This window comes from Sturnira hondurensis, unplaced genomic scaffold (genome assembly GCF_014824575.4).
Source record: "Sturnira hondurensis isolate 20B ecotype Veracruz unplaced genomic scaffold, ASM1482457v3 Scaffold0001547, whole genome shotgun sequence".
NCBI lineage: Eukaryota > Metazoa > Chordata > Mammalia > Chiroptera > Phyllostomidae > Sturnira > Sturnira hondurensis.
The window spans coordinates 154,183-172,652 of NW_028074178.1; the positions used below are offsets into that span (position 1 = coordinate 154,183).

The window sequence follows — 18,470 nt, forward strand, 5'->3', positions numbered from 1 at the left end:
CCACTGTCTGTGATGCACATCCTGTTCCACAGACCTCCCACAGGGGACCCGAGGGCCTGTCCACGGCCTGGGCTTGGCATTGAGACCCCATCCCTTCTGCTCACACTGGGTGAGCCTGAGCTGGGACTAGTGACACAGCCCCAGTAACTGCCAGGGCCCCGGGAAGGGTGTGAGGAGAGGACCAGCTGAGCAGCACTGGTGTCTGTGCCTCAGCCTTCTCTCAGGTCACCAATATCTGTCTGTGTCCTTCTTCCCGACTGCTAGAGTCAGCGTGCAAGTTCTGCTTGGTCAGTGTGTCCAGCACCGATGGCCAGACCCCTGAGCGCTGTACGTAGGCAGGGTATCAGATTAGAGCCTGGCAGCTGCTGGTCTGAAAACGTGAAAGTCGGGCCAGCGCTCCGCTGCCCAGCTAGCCAGCGCCCAGTGGAGGAACAAGAACAGGGTCACTGCAATAAACACTCATTCTCTGCGGCCTCTGCTCACCAGCCAGGGGCGCTCTCCCCCCACCCTGGCTTTCCCCTGCTATCCAAGAAGGGTTTCACATTTCTCACAAGTCTCCCCCGCTGGGCACTAAATCTGATTCTTCCAGTTTCTCTAGGAACTTCTACCCACCTATGTGTCTGGCTGGCTCTCTCTATTGATCTCTTCCAGAATAAGAGCACATTCTGAGGTTGCCTGTGCCAACCAATGTTCACCTCCCAGTGTCACTACCGGCCTGTATTTTATCCGGAGGCTCAGGTTAACCCTCGGTCTCCCTCTCTCGTTTTGACCGTCATCTCCCTCCTTCGGAACCTGTCTTTCCAGGTGCACTCCGAGCCTCCCTCCGGACGTGCCGTGGTGCGCCCAGCTCACCAGAGGATGAAAACTGCTCCCACCGCCTTCCTCCTCTTCTGTTCTTTCTTTCCTCAAGACTAGCCTGGGAGACTAGGTACAAGTGCGGAGTCCCCTCCATCTGCTCTCCTTCCGCCCCCCACCACCCCACAATCCTGGCATTGCGTTTCTAGAGTAGGGTCCAGAAATCTTCTGTTTTTAGCAGGTGGCCCAGGTGATTGTGGCACTGGTAATGGCCGTCTTCTTTGGGAAACAGGGATTTCCCAGCCACACACCCCAGCCAACCCTTTCTCTGCAGCTTCTCGGGTCTTTCCTCCTCTTTTCCCTGAAACCCTACGCCTTCAATTTTGCAAAGGTGACTCGCCATCTTTCCCCATTACTGGGTCTATTATCTTTCCGCCCGCCATCGCTGGGACAGGACCTCTACAGGGGACAGCGTCAGGCAGCCAGAGGGCAAGTGCCCTCTGCTCTCTGCCTCCCTGGAGACTTGGCTGTGTCTCCAGAAACTGAGGTCCATGTGACTCCTCTGGGGGAGGCAGTGTTAGGGCCTGGGAAGGGCGTGACCGCTGGCCATTTGGAAGGGGTGCTGGCTGCAAACCTGGCCCAAATCCTGGTCGCCACCACCAGCAGCTCCTCGGGCTCCCGGGGCTCCCAGCCGGCCTTCACCAAGGCACCTGCACGGCCATGCCACAAGTCAGACAGGTGGTCAGGAGACATACAGGCCTGGCTCAGGGACGTTCTGCCCTCAGCATGCAGAGCAGAGCCTGTGGGGAACACCTGTCCCCTCGTTTGGGTACATTCTGGTCATGCCTTCGTCACTGCCTTTAGAAGTCTTCCTTCTCACACTTACTGGTGTGTTCAGAGGTCATGGGGTTGTTCACAGAAAATTACCTAGAGGATTCTCTCATTATTCACTTCCTGGCAGGCATACTCTTTACTTCCTCTCTCTCCAGCAAGCAAAGGGTGAGAGAGAAGAAGGAGGCTGCCTTCTACGCTGATAGTTTTTAAAAATCTATTAGGAGGATTATACGATTTTCTTTGTCTTATGCTTTATACATTGTTATAGTTCTATGTTCTGTCTTTGAGGTTTTAATTTAAAAGTTGGAAAAGAAGGCCTCAATTTCTTTGAATCTTTACCCTCTGGGTTAGGGAGTCATTAGAGGTAAAGAGCGGAGGAAGCACCCTTTCTTCTGGGCGCACCCTGCGTCGTTGGGAGAACGCCCAGCATGAGCACCCCAGGACAAGTGTGCCTGAGCTCTGCTCCTGACCTTGAGCCAGGAGAGGCGTTGTCCTCTGTAGCCCGTGCACAGCATCACTGCTTCTGGCTTCTGCACACGAAGCCCTTTGCTTCCTGATCAAACCCAGAGACCGGCCGGCCGGCAGCTCAGTGCAGAAGGGGAAAAAATTCAGAGACATCCCCTGAGCGCTTTCAATTTTTCCAATAATTGTGGTCCATGGGAATCTAGGTCCATTCACTCAGATATGTCAGAAATGCTGTCGTTCTGTGTGTCTGCTAAACTATTCTAATTTTGATGCTAAACATCGATCTCTCTGGGCTGCCAACAAATTCAATGTGCCCTTCTAAAGGTTCTCCACGGCTCTGGGCCATATACAGTGGAGACCCCCTGGCTTTCTGTCCCTGTCTGCAGGTCACCGCTGAGACAATTGGCCCTATCTATACCTTCCCCCGAAGCCTGGGAGCTCTCCACATGGGAGAGAGGAATCTTTGGTGGCTGGGTCAGCATCCTGTCTCTGCAGAAGGAGCCCACTGTCCTCTGTGACCCCCAATTCACACAGTGCACCCCCGCTTTTACCGAACAGAGATCCAAGGTGGGGGGCAATACTTGGCCCACAGAAGGATGCCAAAAAACTGCTACAGAACAACAGGGGCCCCTCCCAAGGATGGTATACTAATACCTACAGGGCTCCTCTGTCCCCCGCCAATTGGAAAGACATGTCTCAATGCCAGAGATTTGTGAAAAGGAAAGGAAATGTTTATTTGATGGTATCCAGGCCTAATGCCTTCATTAAAATATCAAAGTCTTTAAGGGTATACACCTACACACACACACACCCACACACACACACACAGCGCTCCCTTCTCCCACTGTCCCAACTCCGGGTACCATAAATCAGGAAAAGAGCACAGGTCCGTTTTTCAGGTCGCTGGCACAGTGGGCTGTGTCGCCTGTCCAGGCAGGATCTCCAATTAATCCAAAGTCAGGCGGCACCTTCCACTGGCAAGAGTTCTCTGTACCAAGTTCCAGTCAAAGTCTCTCCTGCTTTCCAGGCCACTCGGCCAAAGGGAGCGCCCCAAAGCCACATGGGCCCCTTCTACCAAAGCTGCAGGGGTCCGCACTCCACCAAAAGCCTGTGTCTTTCTTCTTCACCTGGCTGCAGGGATCCCCATTCTGGCAAAGCTGCGTGGTTTTCCCTTTTCACCTGGGCAAGAGGGGGTCTTAACTCTGTTGAAACAGGGTGGCTCTCTCCCTCATGGCTGCCGTGTCTGGGTTTAAATCCCCTGCGCCCCTCTGTTTCTGACTCCTGTTTCTGACTCCTCCCACGATCAGTTACACCTGTCAGTATTTCTGTATTATTACAAGTTTACTGGGCTGCCATGGTTAGTCTGGGCAGGTATGGCCCCATGTCCTGGAGGCAATCTTCTCCAAGCTCCCACGCAGGCGCTGTAACTCAGGGGACCTGCCCCCCAGTCACATCTTGGGGGGAAGTGACTCCATTCCCCTAGCTCCAAGCCTGGGCACAGCTGTGTAATACATCTGAGTGACCTGCTGAAGGCTATAGATATGTTAAATGACCAGGCCATGGATTAGCTGCAAGGCTGTGGCTGTACAAAGCAGCCCTGCATGTTCCTGGTCCCTGTGTCCCTTCCCCAACTCACACCTGTGGGGGAAGGGGTGAGGACATCTTATACGTCTCTCCAATATTCCTATACACTTTGAGTTCTGGACACCATTCCAAATCTTTTTTTGCACACACCCCCCGCCCCCGCCCCTTGGCTGCACCCTGTATCACCGCAGCCAAGGATCTGAGGATGGCTCTCTCTGCTCGGACAAAGCTCCTTCCCGTTGTCCGCCTCTTTAATCCACTCTGCTTTACTGCTTCAGACTTGTTCTGAGGCTGAATTATTGGCAACCAAAACTGTAGTTTACCTTTTCCTGAGGATAGAGAGGACCAGACTCAGTGAGTGTTGGGGTAGGGATGGGGGTGTTTGCATCTGATGCATGTGTAGCTTAGAAAAAATAGGGAATTCCAATAATAGAAGTCTCAAATGCTACCACAGAGGGGCATTTGTTTGGTTTCTACGTATAAAATTTAATATTCACTGCTCCTTATGAATGGGTGCTGACTATATCTTAGATGCTCTGTTATGCGTTGAAGGCATATTTTAGTTCCTGTCAATATCGGGCAGGATTCTAGATCGCATTCAACAAAATATCTGATTCTTGCAAATTTAAGCAAAAATGATTTGGGGAATGTGAGGGCAACTTCTCTTGAGAGTCCCCCCACCCCTCCCCGGGTACCATGGATGAAAGTGAATAACGTCCGAGAAATGCTGAGATCTGTTTAGGGATGAGAGGTGAGCTGTGGCCAGTTTCTCAGAGCAGACAAAGGCCAGCACTGGCCAGTTTCTCCAAGGAGAAAAGGGCCCGGCTCCCTGCTCCATAGCTTTTTCTAATACACAGGAATACAGGGTGGCAAGGATCAAACAGTAGATAACATTTCAAAGAAATCTGAGGGCTTAGTCTGAGTCACACAGTCTGTCAGGAAGGGGGTTTTGCAGAAACTTTAGGGTTTCCTGCTCTAACCCTTAACATATGAGTGAAAGCACTCTTAGCAGAGCAGATTTCACAGGTTTATCAGGAAGTCTTTGTGATACCAGACTGTTCCCCAGGACACACTCTAGCAAGGCAAGGAGCTGCACCTCTCCCCAACAGGTTTTCAGGCTTAAGGGGATTAGAGCCAGGAAGCACTTCTCCCAGAGAACTTGGAGACTCCTGCTATGTCAAAGGCGGTGGGGGGCGGAGGGGCGAGAGTCCATTGCTCCCTCTTTGTTGCAGCCCCCCCCCCCCAGTCCTTCCATGAAGGCCTCCCAAGTGATCGAGTCTGGCTTAGGTTGCCCCCTGCTGTGAGGGGTCTTACCCATCATTGACTTCCGACCAAGCTTTGGGGGCAGGGAGAGGAAACTGAGGCAGCCTTTGCTACCAGAGACAAGCTTTGTCTCCTGCGGCTGGCACTCCAAAGGTCGTCCCTCGCCCTTAGCCACAGGGGGTAGAGTTACAATTCCTAAAACCAGGCAGAGCGGTCTGCAACAGGGGGCATCAGGGAAAAAGAGAGAGATTGAGAGAGAGAGACAAAGAGACTGAGAGACAAAAATGAAATGACAGGAGTTAGCCAGATAAATGAGTTGTAAGAGTAAACAGTGAGAGAAGACACTGAAGAAGCATGTAGGGACCAGCCACTGAGGAGAAAGGGAAACAGATCAACAACGTGGTCTCTGCCCCGAAAGACCGCAGCTGGCCCGGGAGAGGGACCTCCTTGCAGAGTGTGTGAGGAAATAAACGAATGGGGCAGGCCGAGCTTGGCCACCATGGGGCGGGGAGGTAGCCTGCTCAGCGCTCCCGGCAGGAAAGCTGGCCCTGAGCTCCCTGTGGCCCAGGGGCAGCAGAACAGGCTGTGCCGCCCACACAGCAGAGCCTCCCACATGGGGAAGAAGCTGCTGTGAGGTTGTCTTCTTGCAGCTTCACTTTGTCAGTGGCAACGTGCCACCCCTGGGCTTGGGAGAAACCCTCCGACACACGGTGTCGACACTGAGCGTATTCCAAAGAGCGCCCTTTCCACGGGTCAAACCACCCTGAACGGAGGCAGGCGTGTCCCTGTGCAATTCCATCCTAGGGCTCCTCACAGTTCAGTGAGGGAGCAGGGAGGGTGAGACTCTGTGTTTCAGTCTTGGCTGCCACCTGCTGGACAAAGTTCTCCAACGTTTCAACAGGGAAGTTAACTTGGTTCCTCCCTGTAGGTCCCTAGCGCTTTCAAACTGCTGCACCTCATTGGGGCTCAGAGTGAGGGGTCTGTGGGCCCCTGAGTCTGTGTGCGGGCTCCTTATGATCTGCAGCCCTCGGGTCTCCAGAAGCCCTCCTTCTCCATTAGCCAGAATCCCAGCTGGTTTCTACAGCCAGATGCCATGGGGACTTCGTTTCTGGCACTGGTACCCTGGGTGGGGAGCCTGGCGTGGGGCTGGGCCCCCTTGCTTTTTCCTCACGGGACTTCTCAAGCCAAAATAGCCCTCCTGTTTTTTAACCCTCATACTGTGGGTGTGGGACGTGCCCATTCCCCATCTCCACCCCTCCTGTGTTCACTCGGCTTCCTCTTCAGACCCTTAGTTGTGGGACTTCCGTTTAGCAGGTCTCCAGGCAGTGTGTCTGCGATGGTGGTTCTGTTGTTCGGTTGTAATTCTGACGTGGGAGGAGGTGGGCACAGCATTACACACTCTGTCATCTTGACCAGAAGTCCAGAGTCAGGATGGATTTGTCAATATTGTTTGTTAAATGAATATGTGATTGAATGATGTGCAGAAATTGTGTTTATGAAAAAATTTAAAACATGTTTTAGAATAACAAAACAAATGCTCTCTCTTAGTGCCTGAAGAAATACAGAGTGAGTCGGACTCTGTGTGTATACATACGCACACACACGTCTTCATCTAGTCATTCATGGATCATCAGTGGACCCTTAGGCTGTTTCCATGTTCTGGCCACTGTAAACAATACTGCCAGGAACAGGGTGTTCCTTCACTCAGTGTTATGATGGGATGGCCCGGGTGAGCCTTGTGCCTGCGACCTGGAACTCTCCTCCAACCAGGGCAGCTCTTTTCATCTTGTTCTTCCCTCTCTACTCTTTCATAGGTTGCACGCTTCACCAGCTAGGTCTTCAGCCGAGATATCTGGCTGGCAAATGCAACAGTCAGTTTTCAGTGAGGCCATGTGAATACATTTGCCAAGAAACCCCCACAAAGTTAAGATGGCTTCTGACGATTTCAGCTGAGTGGCACAAATCTCAAAAGCAGCGTATACTATCCCCCTCAAACTTCATATAGGTACACAGCCTCAGTTTTCCCGGGGAGTTAACACGGAATCCTGGGAGTTCATTCAGAGGCCAGATCCATGGGTGTCTGTCCAGCCTCGGATGGACCGCCGGGGAGCTCACCGTGTTGAGAGGGAGGGAGTCCTTTCTGTGGCTTTTGGATGGCAAATGTGTTAGGCGATTCTCTTTTTTTTTTTCACACAGCTGAAATGTACCTCCCCAGAGTCCACAAAGGGACTGGTATGTGCATAGTTTTGAGGAGGCTAGAGTATGAACTAGTTCCATAACTCGGGGCTTCTGTAACCCCTAATTGTTTGTAGTCAATCCACTCACCCTGTCCCCTTGGACCTAGTATTATACACTTGATTTCTGTGCTTTGGAGGTTCAGCTCTTCTAAATTACACATCTACTGAGAGAAAGGTTAAGTCTAGGACAACGTGTGGGCAGTGATTCCTTCCAGGAAACAGCAGTGAAGAACAATGGCGTCTGTGGGATTAACACCATGTATGTATTTCTGTGGGTCCACAATTACTAGCAACATCTTATCTAGAAAAGAACTTAGGAAAATGGATATGAATATCCGCTTCTTAAAATTAAGGGCAAATTTTTCTTTCATGGACCACTTACTTTGTCCCTTAAAAAAAATCCAAAAACACAAAGAGCTTTCTCCTACCTCCATTCAGCCTTAGGAAAAAAAAGAGTACATTGGCTTTGTCGTGATTTAATCTGACTTTTTCCCCGTGAAAGTCATCGTTGGGTGACCCTGGCGTACAAAGGCTCCAACTGAACGCGCCGCTCTAGTCCTCGCTGTGGTGTTGAATAAAAAACGTGGATTCAAAGGCCGACTTTAAAATATGCACGATAAGTTCATGGACCCAAAGCCACCCCAACATTCTGCACCGTTTCTCCTGATCTCGTCCTTCATGCAGGTGCCCCTGAATGTTAAGCAGTGCCCATAAAAGGGCAGAGCGTGTAAAACCCCTGGGGCCTGGGAGATTTTTTTTCATGAATAGGTAAGGAAAGGCGGAGTGAGAAGTATGGCTTACTTTAATGACGTTGCCACGGCAGAGAGAACTGATGGGCCCCTTCTTGTTTCCTGTGGCACAGAAAAGTGAAACCCATGGGATGCTCAGGAAGCCCCGACTCTGCCCTTCATGTATTTGCTCCCACAGCTATTGTGTCGAAGGCCTATTTTTGAGATGATTTTTCCAGTTTTACAACGGATGCTACTGGAATTACTGGGGATCCCCACCCAGCAAGTGCAGGGTGGATCTTAAGTGCAGGAATGTCTGTGAAGGACAGGTGAGTAGAATATCTTACTTTACACGGGAAGCTGCTGTATGCGTGCTGTAAATATTTGCCGAGTACTTGTGTTAATGAAAGTAATATGAAGATAAATTTTTTGGAGAAGAGAGGTGTGCTTCTCCAATAAAAAACTATTTTTTGTGGCATCAATATATTTTTAAAGTGTGGTAGCGATGCTATTTATTATAGAGAATGTGAAATCAAAACAACAGATAATGAGGTTTACTGTGGGTAATTCAGTGGGTGACATTACTTTTTATGGTTTTGGCTAATTTCCTATGCTTATTAAGGTTTTAATGTGTGGAACAAGTAGCCGTAAACACAAAGGAAAATACCAGCATCCCAACAACCAGGACGCCGTGGTTCTGAAGGCATTTGAAAATAGCCAGTCCGCTGTCTTTCCCCGGACCACCAGTGCTCAGAACAGCTCCAGCTATAAGCTTCCCAACTCCGAACAATTTCTTGGTTCACCTCTTATTTTCTATGTTCTCCCCTGCAAGTCAGGCCGGTCAAAGGTGCTCTGGGCATTTATTTTTACCTTGATTCTTGCAGACCACGGTGATCTTCCCAACTTCCACCCTTACTGGCCTCACGGCTTTCCCTTTTCCTCGGCCTCCCACTTCAAGCAACTGAACATTCCTTGGCCTTTTGCTTCTCCCGTGTTTGTTAGCAGCCGTGTGCTGCAGTGGGTGGTGTGTGAGAGCCCCGCCGTGGGCCTGGGCCTGTCACAGGTGTCATCTGTTATGTGGGTGGAGCCACTTAGGTGAGCAGGACGATCCAGGCTAAGGATGATGCAAGGGAAACTTGAGCACGTCTTCTTCAGTCGGGTGAGGGTACGAACCCAGGAAGGAAAATCCTGGCGTTCAGGGACTAGTGATGCCGCGCTCTGCATTCCTGGGGCTGGGGTGCAAGGGAGTCAGGTAGTCACTGCAGCCACAGTCCCCCCCCCCACACACAGCCCCGGGCACACCTGCCGCACACAGAGGGTGCTGCAGGCACCGGGAAACACCGCGTCCGTGATCCCACGGGGTTTGTATTCTAGCAGAGACACGATGATGTTACGCCGCTAAACACAAAGTTATGGCATCTAGATGGGACTCAGCCCAGTTCCTGCAGAGTTTTATCCTCCGACTTTCCCGTGTTTATTGTTCAAGCATGCAGCTAGCTATTAAATATTCACTAGTCTTTAAAAGAAATAAATATTTAAGGCATGGTTTTACATCTTTTATCAATTCCTTTTACTGTCAGTTAAGAACGCTTTTCAACATTCCGGCTAGCACAGTATTAAATGTCTTTGATTTCTTGGTTCCCAGGGGGTAGCTGGAAGTCTGTTATCAGAAATGTCCTGTTGCTTAATGGGTGAGCTCAGGGCGCAGTTTATGTGTTTCAAGTCACTTGCAGGGATGGCAGAAAGGTGGAATTATTAGTAAGTCCATGGGGAACAAGTGCTTGGGTCTGTCTATCTCTCTGTCCCCTGAGAAGGCTGCCGCCGTGGCCCTGCCCAGATGGGAGCTGGTGGCGAGACCCTGTGTGAGCCGAGCCTGCAGGGCTGCCCAGGCAGTGGCCAGCCATGGTTCTGGCTGCCTGGGGAACTGTGTTGAGATGGGGCACATCAGACAACTATGATTAACGAGTGACATCTGCGGTCCGCAAGGGCCACCTGGGATGTCCCAAGGACATTTCTCTTTCCTATGCAGTGACTCCCTGGGAATGGCTCGGCCTCATGGCCTCAGTTTTGATCTCCCTCAGGTATAAGGATTGTTTATTCTATTCTGAATAGGACATCTTACATACAACTTAATAACCCAGTGTCCCCCATTCCCGATGAAGTCAAACTGACTTCATCGTTGCCAAAGGGAATCACGTCCAGCCCACTGCCATTGGCAGGTTAGTCCTCTAGCACGCAGACCATACAAACTGCTGTTGTTATTAAGAGCTGAAGGTGCCCTGGCTGGTGTAGCTCAGTGGATTGAGCACGGGCCTGCGCACCACACGATCGCGGTTCGGTTCCCAGTCAGGGCACATGCCTGGGTTGCAGGCCAGTTCCCAGCAGGGGACTCATGAGAGGCAACCATACATTGATATTTCTCTCCTTCTCTCCTTCCCTTCCCCTCTAAAAATAAATAAATAAAATCTTTTTTAAAAAAAAGAGCTGAAGGTGAAGTGGTCAACCACACTCACACGGTCCTAAATCGAGGAACAATTAGATGCTGAAGGCAGAGGTCTTGCAGACACATGCACACACATTTTAAAGGTCCTCTCACCTCTTTTGCCCTCCCCCTTGGTGTGGCTTTCAATCTCGAATAGATTTCTCGGCGTTTTTCAATTTAGAATAGAATGATTAGAGGACTGTGGGTGTGGGCGTGGGTGTGGACTGGGTCACAGACGGCGCATCTCCGGTGGGTCACAGTGCGTAGTTTGAAAATCACCACTCAGACCTCACTCCTTTACAATCGCAGCATCAGAGAGAGGGCTGTTTCGTCCCTGCTCACTGACGTGGCCCAGGTCGTCCATCTCAATGACGTCAGACCCACGTGCTGCTCTGTTTTGATCGCTCAAGTCCTCTTTGGAAAACACGCACTTGAGCCGGAGCCGTAAGCAAGGCCTGTTGCGGATGCATGACACACGTTAGGGGCGCCGCACGAAAATGCTGGAGCGGTTGGTTCGCCCCACGAAGGCTCCGTTGTCCCGGCGCCGCCTCCTGGCCCAGAGATTCCTGTGTGTCTCCTGAAGTGGCCCTAGTTCCCACCCCAAAAGGAGACTGCTCTCTGTGGGGCAAAAATTAAGGAAAGAAGATATACAGGGGTGAGCAAAAGCAGGTGTGCAGTTGTTCATATGGAAACTAATACAATCGTTGATAAATGACCAGACAAGAATCACCTGTTCTGTAAACCTACTTTTGCCCACCCCTGGACCACGTCTGGGACAGTGGCCCGCCCCCACCCAGTCCCTGGGCCCATGCAGTGCCCCCGGAGCTGCGGCCACTGGCGGATGTCCCCGGCTGCCTGAAGGGCAGAGGGATCAGAGCATGTTGTCACTGACCGGTGACTAGGTAGCTCAGTGCCATTTGGGGTTGCCCATCATGATTCATACAGGCTATACATCTGACCCAGGTGAGGAAGAAAGACTGAAGTCGCAGGGACCCAGGAAGGCCGGTGGCTTTCCCAGCAACCTGGAGGTCAGGACGGGCCCTGGACAGGAGGGGGCAGTGTGAGGAGGGAGGCCCGGCACGCTCCCGGGGTGCATCTGAGGCCTCATCATCTGCAGACTCCTGTGTCTGTGTAAAAACGATCAGCGATAGATGCCTCTTTAAATGATGTGTTTGGGCAGCGGAAACGTGCACTGAAGTTGCTCTGAGGAATGGAAAGGGGTCAGAACCTCGTTCTGGAGCAGCCTGGAGGGAACTGGGGGTGACCTCTGCAGTAGGAGAAAGCCCCCCCCCAGGGTGCCTGTGTGACAGCATGAAATGTGGGTGGAGATGGGGGGGTCTCCATGCTCCCCCCCATCAGTGTGGACTAAGCTTCAGCAAATGGCATTCTTTTTGCTAACTGTCTACTTATTTTCAGAGTAAAGAGCGCACGCATTCTTTTGTAGTGGAATCTTAAAACGATGGACGTATTTCTTTTGTGTGTTGTGAATGTGTTTTTTGCGACAAATACCGAGCGGCTGAGCCTGGACTCAGGGGAGGCAGACATCGCTGCAACGTCTGCTGCTGAGGACGCCGGCCCCTGACCCGCCGCTCTGCTTCTCTCGTCTCGCTGGGTGCTGGTCTGGCTGGGGACAGGGGTTGTCTCGCGTCAGTTTTCCTGCCGGAGGTTCTGACTTCAATGAGCCAAAGAAGGAGCCAGTGCCTGACGAGCGTTTCCCGGGCTGCCTGGCCTGTGTTTGGGCTGGGAGTGGGGAGGCGGGCAGTGTGTGGCCCAGCACTGGGTCCGCGGCCTGCGCTCTGAGGCCTCCCCGGGCCGCCTCCTCCACGGGTTTCCTTCTCTTTACCTGCTCAGGCACGTCCTCCTCTCTGTACACTTTCCTCCTGCTCTTAAAGCCCCACCTCTCCTTCCCAAGCCCCACACGGGAAACAGGTCTGCACATACTCCCTGGTGTGCAGATGGGGTCATGGGGGATCTAGACAGTAACTCCCGTGGGGAGAGAGTGGAGGATGTGTTAGTCCTGGGTTGTTCCCGAAATCAGGTATGTGAAATAACGTTGTTACCCATCATCCCTTGAGCAAATCATTTTAAAATACAGAAACATTGATATAAGACTTTGGTGATAATGAAACACAGTTGAGAAAAGACTGTTTTCTTAGAAACTGACCGCAGACGTGCACATTAACTAAATATATTTATTTGACATCTGGATTTCAATCTCAGGCTTATTTGCACAAACAGTCACAGCAATGTCTGATGACTGATCTTTCACACCCAGGTCGGCAGACGCCTCTCTGTCATAGCACCAGGGGGGACAGACCGAGGGCCCCTCCCCACAGCACATGGGTTGCATGTGGGAAACCTGCTGGGCAGGTTCTCCTTACCTCATGGCTTATATGGCAACATACAAACATATGGTTTGGGAAATGGGCCAGAGAGGGTCTCGTCATGCAGGCGACGTGAATACATCTCAGGGCCCCAGGTGGTTTAACGCCGTCACCCTGTGCGTCACCTGCCCAATAACTGGCAGTGTCCAGCATCTGGGTGTGGGCAGCAGCTTGGGCCCCTCCGGTCTCCAGCTGAGGTCAGGGCCTCAGGGCAGGCGTGGCCCGACTGGGACGGGAACGCAGGCCTTCAGACCCAGGCCCCTCTGCACACGGTGCTCCCTTCCCCCACTGGCTGCCAACCTCATTTTCTGGTCGTCCGAATAAACGCGCTGTCTATTGGCCGGCGTTTCTGGGGGTATGTCAGGAAGGACTCCACGTTTAGGCTTGTTTCCTGCGCACAAGGGTTTCAGTCTAGGCTGTGACTGTGAGGAGGGCAGGCTGGTCTGTCTGGTCACTCCACCACGGCGTGGCACTGGGGTGTGCCATGGGGCTTTATGACTTGTCATTTGTCTCTCCTGCCATTTCTTTTCAACCAGAGTTTCCAGAACAGCCTGTTTTCAAATTTAACAGTGAGGTCAATGAGTCTCATTATTAAGAGACACCAAAAAGACACAATAAGGCCAAAGGAAAAGGGCGCAGTGCTGACCTCCCAGTCTGTGTTACACGGAGGGGTCAGCCACTAACAGACGTTCGGAGCAGCCCGTGCAGGTCAGCACTGAAGGGTGTGCAGGAGGCAGCATGTGGGATGGGTACCAGGAGCTTCCACAAGCCTCAGAGCTTCAAGTTAAAGCCGGATGATGAATGACACAAGGACAATCAGTACTGGGATGTACAGTGAAATGGTTCACATGAGTTTCCCAAAGGAATGTGGTAGAGTTTATTTATTTTCTTAAAAATAATGATTTTCCCCCTGGCTGTAAAGCTAGGGTCTGTCATTTGTTACCTGAATTATCTGAACATTGGCATCTTTAACACTAGCGGGCTTCCCATGAGAGGCTTAGACCCCTGCAACCCGGGGAGACCGCTGCTGAGTGGAGAGGTCAGTCAGGGGTCAGTTTCTGATGGCCATGGTCCAGAGGAGCGGGCAGTCTGTTTCCACGGTCACCACCCCCGATCCGTCGTAGGTGTTGGAAGTGCTCACCAGTGTTCCAAAACTGAGCGTGTGATTTGCTGTAAGACAATGAGAAAAATGATGTTTGGTGAAAGCCAACCTTTCTCTAGTGTGAAATGACTTTGTCATCAGTTACCAAAAAGCAATTAAGCACGTACTTTGACAGAAAATACATAAAGTATGAGATGGGCAAGATAGAGAATATGGGATTTGAAGCAGAAAGTTTCCTAACTTGCAGTAACCTCCTTTCCTGGAGTTGGTTGATGACCATTTGGATATATGCCATTTCATACAAAATTTCATTAAAATTTTTTCTGCCTTTTTTTTTTTTTTTTTACCAACTGTAAAACCCAAATCCGTTTCTGTAATGTGCTACTTAATTCCCTGCCTGGTGCGATTTTAATTTTTCTTCCATGATTCAGAACACTTTATATCAGTTATTACACTCTGTAGCGACACCATTGTAGCTTCAAATATAAATGATATCCTGCAGAAAGCTAATGGCTTCAAGACAGCATAGGATTTTGATTTTTTTCTCATAACTTAAGAAAAGCCAAAATGAACAAGACTTATTTTCTGTAAAATTAATAGGAACTCAAAGGTCCAAGCAGACTTCCAAATGTGCATGCGTATCACCTTGAGCTCGGCTACGCAGGGAGGGGAGAGATGAGACAATCGTGTAAACTACTTCTTTGTCCCAGCAAAGGCTGACGAGTTGAGTCGTAGGATGAGAATCTATATTCATAATCACGGACGCGCAGATCTAGTCACGCATCTAACGGGATGGCTGCAGGGAGCCCCAGGCCCAGATGGGCCCCTCGCTTGCCTTGCCTTAAGGAACGGCAGTTCACTTCACCAACGTGACGGTCTTATTTCTTTACTTAGCTAAAATTCAAAGAGGAAAAATACACAAATGCTATGGAGCTCACCCCTCAGAGTCGGAAGAGGCCCCCTCACTCCTGGTGTTAACTGGGGGTCCACCGTGTGGGGGCAGGGACCCGACCCTACTGCTCACTGACCACCAGAGGGAGCCCGTTCGCTTTCTGAGGAAACCTCTGAAAAGGCCATTTTAAAGTTCAGAAATAGTACAGGATAGTGTATAATTAGTGCTACCAGTTCACACAGTTTACTCACTGAAACTCAACTGATTAATTTTCATAGCTGTCAACACCTTGACTAATGTAAACACAAAGTTATAAAGTGAAATGACACAGAGGGAGAGAGACCCCCACGTGGCTAGCACAGGAACCTGTAATTTAGTGCGAGCCAGAGGAAGAAGGCTGATTCTCCAGGCCCCCAGCCCAGGCCTGGGGTTCCCCCGAGAGCCCACAGGGGAGGGGCTGGGGACTGCTCACTCACAGAGGCATGTGTGGTTCACACAGGGGGCTGCGGGGCCTGCTGCCTTCAAAGTGGAAACTCCTAGTGAAGGACCAGGCCTGCTCTGGCCACCTGAGTTTGACATGAGCGTTATAAGACTCTGGAAACGGGTTAGATTAAAATCCCAGTTTTCACCTGGGCTCACAGGCATGCTGATTTGATTTTTTCCTTGGTTACTCTAGTTAAAGGTTTGTTCATTCTGTTTATCTTTGCAAAGAACCAGCTCTTAGTTTGTTGATGTTTTCTTGTTCTGTGTTTATTTCTGCGGTAACCTTTATAATTTCTTTTCTTCTGCTAACTATGGGCTTAGTTAGCTCCTCTGTTTTCTACCTCCACAGGGGTAAAGTCAGGCTGGCTAGTCCTGCTCTCGGTGTGGGCAGTCCTAGCTACGAGCCTCCTCTCAGGCCAGCTTTGCCGCGTCCTCTAAGTTTTGGTACTCCGTATTTCCAACTGCACTGGTCTCAGGACACCTTTTATTTCCCTTTCAGTTTCTTCTTTGATCCACTGGTTGCTCAGGAGAATGTTGTTGAATTTCCACGGATTCATGCATTTCCCAGTTTTTCTTCTGTAATTGATTTCTGTGGTCAGGGAAGTGGTTGGTACACTTCCCTTCTCTGGGATTTGCCAAGACCCATTTTGGGGCCTCTTTGAGGAGCTACCCTAGAAAAGGTTCCACGTGTTGTCTCGGTCACCTGTCACACTGAAGGCTGGGCTGCACAGCTGCCTGGGTCCCCTGGCCGGGCTTCCTGGACAGACAGGACCGGTCCCACGGCCACAGCAGGATGCAGGGCCAGCCAGCAGCTTCCCAGCTTGGGCGGTGCAGCCAGCGGGCCCCAGGGCCAGCCGCTCACTCTCCTTGGGGGACTGAATCAGGAGGGACTGCACACCCAACTCCCTGGCCATGTGAAGCCACCAGCTTAGTGCTGCAGATGGGGAAAGTCACCTGCCTCTGTGAGCAGGGCTGTAGGATGGGCTGCGTGGCTCCCCCTGTGCTCTGGTCAGTGTCCCTGGCTGGGCTGCCTGAGCTATGGGTATTCAGCAGTGGGCAGGGCTATGCATTCGTTCCCGCCCCCTGCCTAGACAGCAGCTCTACAGACTCCAAGTCCAGCAAGGCTCTTGTCTGGGGACAAAGTAGGCAGAATCGTGCACCGAGCTCCCCGGCCACATGGTCACTATACTGGCTCTGCTCTCCAGGGCCACTGTAATTGGGGTACAGGATGGGCTGTGCAGATTCCTGGGTCTGGTGAGGTTTCCTGGTCAGGAGGGGTTGGAGGTCTTATTCAACAGTGAGCAGGACTATAAATGATCTCCCCTACCTGGCTGGGGCCACAGAATAGGCCTCAGGGCTCAGGGCTTTTGCTTGGGGACCACAGCAAACAGAACTGTCCACCAAGCCCCCTGGCTACAGAAGGCCCCGTGCTGGCTGTGTGGAGGGCAGGCAGGGTGGTTGGGCTGGGACCCAGACTGTGCGAAGGTGGGGCTATGAATCAGCAGCCTAACCAGCTCCAAGGCTGGCATACCAGAAGCACCGCATGGGCCACACCACCCTCCCTTTCACAGATGCTTAGCCCGTTTGGAGAAAGGGCCGCACAGTACAGAAACAGGACATTTCAGGAGCAGAAAAGCAAACATGCTGCCTCTATAATCAGTTCACTACAATTGTCTTTATAATTTTTTGAATTCTAGAGTTAAAAAGGAGCTCTCTATGTAAATGTGAAAGGCATACTTTCTATTTAAAAATGTGTGATTTACACTTTTAAAAATAGGAACCATTGCTCTGGCTGGTGTGGCTCAGTGGGTTGGGCATCATCTCATAAACCAAAAAGGTTGCAGGTTCAATTCCCAGTCAGAGCACATGCCTGGGTTGTGGGCCAGGTCTCTGGTTGCGGGGGTGTGAGAAGCAACTGATTGATGTTTCTCTCCCTCTCTTTCTCCCTCCTTTCTCTTCTCTCTAAAAATGAATAAAATCTTTAAAAAAATAGAAATGCTGGGGAACAGTTATTAAAATTGTTTCCTGTACAAAAGCATTTATATTTGTGGTTTTCTTGAATATTTTCAAACATTAAAGTGATATATTGCCTTCTCAGGGTCTTGAAGGCAGAAATGCAAAGTAACCACCATTAAGAGGTATTGAACACACGCCTTCTGTGTATTCATGCTGATTAGAATCTTAAAAAGGGAAAAGTCTGAGACCATATGCCAAAGAAACACAGTGATCTGCATTAGCACGGTCGAATAGAAATGTGTAATCCACACATCTACTCTTTAATTTCCCAGTGGCTACATTAAAAAAGTAAGTATAAGGAAAATGTTGGTATGCACACTTGCTGTTGTTGAGATATAACTGACATACAGTATTTTCAAGTGTGCAAGATAACAATTCAACATACGCACACTGTCACGAGATGAGACCCTTTAAGACCCCTCTTGGCAGCTTCCAGAAACACAACACGATACGGCTACTGCTGTTTCGCCACCACGCTGCCCCTCACGTGCCCATGGCGTGTAGTTTATACCTGCGTCCGCCACCCATCTGTTCTCCGTACGAGGTGTTCTTCTTTAAGGTTCTACATATAAGTGCGACCATAGGGGACTTGTCTTTTTGTCTTGTTTCACTCAGCATAACGCCCTCAAGGACCATCCATAGTGTTGCGAATAGCAAGACTTCCTTCTCTTTTGTGGCTGAATGATATCCATCGATGAACACTCGGAGAGTTTCCCTGTCTTGGTTATCACAGGAATGCTGAAGTGAACATGGGGGTACGGATGCCTTTTCAAGTGACTTTTTTTGTTTCCCTCAGACAAACACCCAGAAGTGGGACTGCTGGATCATAGGGTAGTTCTAGTTTTAATTCTTTGGGAACTCTCCATACTGTTTTCCACGGTGGCGGCACTGACCTGTATTCCTACTGACAGTGCACCACCTTTCTCCCCACTGGAGCCAACACTCGCTATTTCCGGTCTTTTTGATAACAGCCATTCTAACAGGTGTGAGGTCACAGTCTTATTTTGATTTGCATTTTCCTGATGAGTGATGTTTCACACACCTGTTGGCCAACTGCGTGTCTTCTTTGGAAAAATGTCCATTCAGATCCTAACCAAACTGGTTTTTTTTTCCTCTTCTTCTATTGAGTTGTAGGAGTTCTTTGTATATATTCGATATTGACTTGTATCTGATCATTTGAAAGTATTTCCTTCCCTTTAGTCGGG

The 18,470-nt window shown here is 50.5% G+C and overlaps 1 protein-coding gene across 3 annotated transcripts in view; it reads right to left on the reverse strand.

Annotated features, from left to right (window-relative positions):
* Nucleotides 1–13,638: 13,638 nt before the first annotated feature.
* TPK1 (thiamin pyrophosphokinase 1) overlaps nucleotides 13,639–18,470 on the reverse strand; it is a 255,230-nt gene continuing 250,398 nt past the window's right edge. For all 3 annotated transcript variants that reach the window (XM_037030295.1, XM_037030294.1, XM_037030299.1), the window contains one exon: nucleotides 13,639–13,942. In XM_037030295.1, the coding sequence (XP_036886190.1) occupies nucleotides 13,824–13,942 (119 nt within the window). In that variant the 3' untranslated portion in view covers nucleotides 13,639–13,823. The remainder of the gene's footprint in view (nucleotides 13,943–18,470) is intronic.